The following is a 7,264-nucleotide window of genomic DNA, read 5'->3' as shown; positions in this document are numbered from 1 at the left end:
CTGGACTTTACTGATATGGTCTGGAACAAAGGTGCTCAACCTCCCGCCCACAGAGCCATGGTGTCTGGCTAACAGGACTCCCCACAGGTTGGAAAACCTGGTGGTGGGGAGGTGGTGACAATTAATGCTGTTACCACCACCCTGCTGCCAATTCCCAAGACCCCTGTGGCCAGATCAAGGCTGGGCCACAGCCCCTTCTCCCTCTCCCCGTGCACCTGGGGTCAGGCTGGATCTGACGTGTGGAAGGATCAGACATAGCCTGTATGAGCTCCAGCCCGCTGGGCAAAAAGTTTTGAGCATCACTGGTCTAGAATATGAATGAGATATGCCAGCTACTTAATCAGACATCCACTGGTAGGGCCTTTTGGGTGCAAGCTTGCACATTTTATGCTGAGGTGTTTGAATTGTGTGATAATTTTTCCCCTAAGTAAGGGTGCCATGTTTTTTTCCCCCTAAATTGGTGGTCCTCCAGCTTTACTATTCTGCAGAACACTTTTACAGGAAGATTCTCAGACTCATTTCTCTTCCTCTTTCAGCCTCTCAGGTATTTATTTGACCCATCAGAAAGGCAACAGAAAACCACTGGTATAATTCAGTTATTTTGTCTTCTTTGTACTACTTTATGGTGATTGATGAACAAAAAGCATCAAGAAGGGGTTTTGCCTAAGAGCTGGTATCAGCTATATCAGGGAATCTCTAAAGGAAGCATTTCTTTAATCCAAAATAAAAAGGTATACCTTTAATACTAACTTCCTTGGAACCTATTACAAATAAGTTGTAGTAGTAATTGGTATTACTTACCAATTATGTACCGACTGTCTCTTCCCCTATTCCATACTGATATCATTTCTACCACTTTCCTAAAGAGAAGTGTAAAAAAGTAACCAAATAGAAGTCCAACAGTGTATGAGAAGTTACTTTATTTCCTTTTTTAAATATACATATACAAGATATTTTATTTCAAAAGCACAGGAACATTATACAAGTTTCAAATGTACAATTCTGCAGTTAAGAATACCAATATATGCATTATCCAAATAAGTTCTTCTGGTCATCTTGGATGGAATTCTCAGTGGCTTAAGCATTTTGCGCTCATTAAATACAGATTATACTCACAGTGAACCAAACTGCATAGTAAATTATGACATGAAAGATGATGACACTCATTAGTGGGAGCCCATTTGCTAAAATAATAAGTGCAAATGTACAGAAAAAGAAGAACATCTCTTCCTTTGCCTTCAATCTCCTGCCTCTCCCAATTGCAAAAAAATTTAGGGAAACTTTAAACAAGATTTTACCTGCTCAAACCAGCTTCTGTCTCTTTAAAGGACTTTGAATTGCTGATTACCAGACCACAGAATAAAATGATCTTGGCAATGTATTTGTGAACTGAACTGTATGTGCACAAATTTCTTGTCTGAGTGAAGTGCATGGCTACTAGAAAACTGATATATGAATAGATAAAAAACTTTGACCTCATTAAGCAGGAAACAGCATGGAAATACAGTTTTGAAGTCAATGGTAGTTTCCAGTGAGGCGTAAACTGTTCTAATCTCAATACAGTACTTTAGCTGGAAAACAGTATCAGTAGTAACCTTTAAACTGCCACTGCATGCAGGTCTCCATGACAGCTGTTTTTCTAAACCCAAGGTTTCAATTTATGGATTAGACCAGACTAACAGAACTGATATTTCCCTACCAAGGGATTTCATTCATTTCAGTTTAGAAATCAGAATACATCAAAATGGAAAAAGATGTCTTCACTGCAATAAGGTAAAGACAAGAAAAATACACCAAAAAGAAAATTATTTACATCCACTGGGATGGATTAACCTGATAAAACAAGCAAAAGTTTTAAGAGTATTTGAGTATCAGAAAAATCAAACATTTGCACTTCTCTGAATTACACTTTTGAAGGTATAATGAGAGTTGTAACTACTGTTCAGTGCACTCAATAAGTGTTCCATGGATTTTAGGAAAATAGGAGAAGGATTATTTATTGGTTGTAAACATGAAATCATGACTTGTGATACCATTATCTTTCCTATCATTTCACTCCACTATTAGTAAAAAGAATGAAAAAAAACAACACACAAAAGCACGTGTGCAATGACAGTTCAAAATTCTTCATAGTGCTCTCCTTTCAAGCATTAATATGACATACCAAAAAAAACCCCCAACCCAAAACAAAACAATGAACTATGCACATACGTTCTCTGGATACTTCAGACTTTCTGACATAGGTAGCATTGTTTGGGAAAGTGGTAGTTAAAAGGGATTTATATATTCAAACTTATCTTTCATACTAAGTTCCTTGAGTGTACATTATCATGGCAAAAACCCAGTAAACAGAATGATGGATTTTAAGTACTGTCACTTTACTGGCAGATAGTTCAATCACAATGTACCACTGGCTACTGAAAGGCAGAGACAGTTTAAAATCACTTGTTCTCCTTTATGTTGTAACTGGCATCTGGCATGATTCCAAAAGCAGTTTATAATGGGCCCCAAACAGATGACACAAAGATGCAGGGTGGAAAGCTCCTCCAACATGGCCACAAAAGGTACTGATTTATGCCTGTATTTAGCAAGTCTAAAACTTGCCATGCTATCTTTTGTAGCATTGGGGTAACTTTAAATGCCTTTTATTTAACTGCTTCCTGTTCACAGGTCTTCTGTTTATTGTAGCTGGAGGATGGTTAAACAGAGTGCTAGAAAAGTATCATCACATCATCAAGTCTTGTGTTGCATGTGAACGTTTCTGGGTACAATTTCAAGAATAAAAGCTTATCACATCAACCAAACAGCATAGTTCTTGCAACTGTAGTATGTAGAATGCTCTTCAACATATGCTGAGGGCAGCTACATTATACAAAACTGCAGTTCTGATAATGCAACAAGCAGAGATGATTTTAATTTTTGATGCATCAGGCAAGACAGAAATGTTCTCATGCACTTCACTCCTCATGCCCTCTCTTGGAGGGTGGATTACTGGGAACTTTATTCCTCAGAAAACATTTGCCATTACATCCCTGGATCAAGGATGCTGCAGGTTTTTTGCTGCCCTGCCTAACGCTTGCTGAGATTGCTGCTATGGACTACTAGAGGCCTGGTATGACTCCCCCTTTAGTATGCCAGAGACCCTGGCAAGTTTATATCCTGCTAAATTAGGACCAGGAACCCAGACAGAAAGGAGGAGAAAGGAGGGATTATACCTAAATTCCAGACAGACTCCTGGCATTTCAAGACAAACAGAAGTCATATCAGACACTGTATGTCAAGCCTTATATACTTATTTTATTACAAATAGGAACATTAACAGCTTCTCATAATTGGTTCTTCTGTAGGATCACACTTCTACCTGTATATTCAATGCCACGGAGTGACAGTTTGGGCTTTTGGAGTAGAAATGTGCAGAGGTGGATGTGGAAAATTTACCCTCATCAAAATATCTAGAGCTCACGATTCCCAGAAAATTATTCCCTAGAATATTCAACAGTGGCCACCAATGATAAAAGGCTGGAGATTTTGTAGTGGCAGAAGGATGCTTAGTAGAGTAAACCCTATGAATTGAGAATTATTTGCTTCAATCCATCAGCCATGTCTGAGCTGAATAATCCTTCTGGAGGGCAGATTCTTTAGTATCCTCCTCTTTTCCCCCCCATAGTTACAGATTTTATTATGAACTGGGTGTTAGAGCATTTGCCAGTTGAATCCAAAGAAGATCTGATTGGTTTCTTGGCTTCTGGCAATCTCTTCTATGATGCAGTGTTGCTGCCATAGCAGATGGAGTTTCCGGTAACGTTCTTCACATAAATGCAGGGGATTACCTCTTCTTCATGGGAGAAATAAGGAGAATATCCATTAAGCATATTAAAATATTAAAGAACCTCAAGTACATGCCTTCTTGATTCTTATGTCCTTTCTGGTTGATCCCGCATCTGTGTTAAGTGCAAATGTCTCTAGATAAGCTGTTTTGTTAAGACCCTGACATTAACCCCCTCAGCAATAAATTGAGGAAATATTCAGTCATGATACAAATTACCAAATACTTTCATTGTGGGTCTATCAGAAATGAAAAGAGCAACATTTATAATCCAGTGAAACAACCAGTTATTGGCAGGTCAAATAAAACCTTCCATCAGTTGCACATCCAGTACAGTTCTGAAGAAAGGTAGTAAAAATATTTTGGTGAGAAGGAGTTAAGTAATCACTGTTTAAATGCACCAGGAAAGCAGAGTTCGCTAGAAATTCCTATCCATTCATTATTGAAATTGTGTCAAAAGGTGTTTCAAAGTAAAACAAGTACACCAAGCAAGGGTTTCTACCAACAGATTGTATCATACTATCAGGAAACAGTATGCAGTGCAGTATGACAAGAAAACCAAAGATAAAGATGAAGATTCCTGGTAAGTAAAAGGAATAAAAGAAATCTAAAAACTACTTACTTCAGGCCTGGGTCTGTTTCTCCATATTCATCTAGGTAGGGAGCAGGATAAAAGCAGCCTCTGGTTTTACTTTCTACCAAGACAACTTTGCATTCTCTGATTCTTTAAAAAAAGAAAATAAATCCAGGTTTAAAATAAAATACTCCTCTCATCAATAATCCAAAAGTTTGTGGGTACTATTCATAGTTAACTTAAAACTTTTATTAAACTTAAGCATGGTCTATACCTAAAGTTGCATTAACTTAAAACAATGGGTTGTTTAGACAGGGAAATTACCATGAAATAAACTATGGTGTGAATTTACTGTATACCATCTACTCTGCAATAACTTCCTAGGCAAATACTGAAGCATTCAGCATCAACCTGTATGTTTTGCTAAAACACAAGCTGCTAATGAACTATTCTAAAAATAGTTTTAAAGTATTGCATTCCTTCCTTCAAACTCACACCTGATGGGTGATGCAAGGAGGCAAAGAGGCACCTGTGGTTCTTTGAAATGCTGTGGTATTATTTATGGCTCTCATAATACAGGGAGGTGGTGGGGAGGGTGTCCATGTACTTCACACACACAGCCTCAGGATTTTCAGAAAAACCGTATCTGTTAGGACTATGCAATATGATCTGTAGTTCCCCCTATTAACATGAGGGAACAATTGGTATAAAGGCAATAACTAGAAACCCTAGAAATCTGTGGAGGTTACCTATTTGCAGGTATTCTTTCCTATTTTGTGGAAGGCTTTGGTGAACTACACGAATTCTAGAAACAAGCATTTGTACATATTCCACAAAGAATCATGCAAATAGACCTGGAGCGTCCGTAAAAATATCAGCTCAATAGATTCTGGCAGGGGTTGGTAACCTCTGGGCTGTGGGCTATATCTGGCCGGCAGAATCACTGGAACTGGCCTGTGGACATGGGCCATTGGTAGTATTTGGTGGCAGGAGGTTTCAGTTGTGGGCACTCTCCATCTGCCATCACAGGGACAAGCAACAGCAACAGCCAGGCCCTAGTATTTGCCTATCCACTTCTGACTGAGTGGGTCATGGAGGCCTGCAGCTGGAAAAGGTTGCCTACTCCTGGACTATGGCATTTGTCATCTCCCTCCAGTTTGGTCTGTAGTCTACACTGTGTTGTACACAGTGACAGCCAGGCCTCAGTATGATTTATACATATGATTACTTTTCTTTAATTAAAAAATAACTTGGGGATTAATTTATTTAAAAAGGGAAAGAGTAAAATAAACTATTCTTAAAAAAGAAGTTTCAGAAACTATCCTTTAGGAATATATATGTTCCTGGCTGCCTCTCTATGGACTGCTATCTTGATGGGGTGGAGAGGCTTAAGTGCACCCATGATCCTAAGATCAACACCAGCAGGAGTCTTGTATTCCTGGTAGGGTCACCCATGGCAATAAAGACAAAGATGAGGTTTAGACTAAGAGCAATCCCACACAACACGAAGACCTCAACTGTGAAGCAGGCAGGCAGATCCAGAAGGCATATTTTTCAACAGTTGGTAAGGCAGATGAAGGCTGCAGTGGAAAAGTAATCCTGGTTGTCTTGGATCTCCTTGCCACTGGACACAGATTTCTCCTCCACAAAGATCCACGCAGTTGTTGATGGACAACAGACTCTCCATGTAAACCAAGTCACATACAGGCTTCTCCCACTGGTCCAACATCTATTACAATACTAATACCCATAACTTTTAAAAAGTCCTGCAGCAATGGATGAGTGCTGATGAGGACAGAAAATGATTGCTGGGAGTCCCTAGTCATAGATTCACATACAGGTGGTGGCTGTGACGGTTGCTAGGGCTTGGCAAAGTGGGCCCTATTCGATTTGGATTTGGCCTGAATCAGGGACTGTGATTTGATTTGTTGATTCAGCCGAATCCAAAGATTTGATGCTGATGCAGACATAGACACGGCTTTAAATGCTTTTTCTACATACCTTGAGGTATACCTTGCCAAATCTTTCTGAACCAATTTGGAGGGTTCCAATTTGATTTGGAAAGATTGAAGGGTCCCCTCTGATTTGATTTGGATTCAGAGATTCAGCCACCAAATCAGGCTGAATTGAATTAGGGACCAAAGCTTTGCACAGCCCTACTGGTTGCTCCACCCTTGATGTTGGACAGGAGGGTGATTCAGTAGGTGTGATCGCAAGTGAGGAGTCCTTTTCAGGATCCCCTCTGCTCACCCCACACAGGGAGGGGGCTAGAAGAGGTGCCCCAAACATAGGCTGTCCCACTTTACCATACCCAACTGGATAGCCACTGTGAGGGCTAATTGCAGTTAAATTTAACTCTAATTGCAGTTAGAACACAAAAAATATTTTTTGTATCCAGGAATGTACGAACACTTAGATGACCCAAACAATGGCAGACCTGAATGCAGAACAGCTATTGTCACCTGAGAACTCTTGCGATATAACATTGATATTGAATGTCTCCTAGCTAAAAGGGAGGTGCACACCCAATGGAAGGGAGGGGCCATCATCAGGGAATGGGACCTCAGAAGATCATTCAGTCCAGCCCCCTGCCCAAACAGCAGGAAGTCAGTGGGGGTCGTAGGATCCCAGCAAGATAAGATTCCAATTTACTCTTGAAAGTATTCAATGTAGGTGCCTGAACCACCTCCGATGGCAGGCTGTTCCAGACCTTGGGGGCTCGGACAATAAAGAAATTCTTCCTTACGTCCAGCCTGAAATGGTAGTTTATGACTGTTCAACCTCGTCATCCCTTGGGGTGCTCTGGTGAACAAACATTCCCCCAGATACTAGTGGTCACCCCGATAAACTTATAGGCGTCCATC

At 40.1% G+C, this 7,264-nt stretch overlaps 1 protein-coding gene across 3 annotated transcripts in view; it reads right to left on the bottom strand.

Annotated features, from left to right (window-relative positions):
* Window positions 1-898: 898 nt before the first annotated feature.
* UBR1 (ubiquitin protein ligase E3 component n-recognin 1) overlaps window positions 899-7,264 on the bottom strand; it is a 122,057-nt gene continuing 115,691 nt past the window's right edge. For all 3 annotated transcript variants that reach the window (XM_019551684.1, XM_019551685.1, XM_019551686.1), the window contains exons 46-47: window positions 4,449-4,550; window positions 899-3,835 (exon numbers count right to left, since the gene is read on the bottom strand). In XM_019551684.1, coding sequence (XP_019407229.1) covers window positions 3,694-3,835; window positions 4,449-4,550 — 244 coding nt within the window. In that variant the 3' untranslated portion in view covers window positions 899-3,693. The remainder of the gene's footprint in view (window positions 3,836-4,448; window positions 4,551-7,264) is intronic.

The sequence above is a fragment of the Crocodylus porosus genome, unplaced genomic scaffold (assembly GCF_001723895.1).
Source record: "Crocodylus porosus isolate Cpor-Errol unplaced genomic scaffold, CroPor_comp1, whole genome shotgun sequence".
NCBI lineage: Eukaryota > Metazoa > Chordata > Crocodylia > Crocodylidae > Crocodylus > Crocodylus porosus.
The sequence above is the reverse complement of the archived record's forward strand: the minus strand, read 5'-3'. Positions and strand labels throughout refer to the sequence as shown.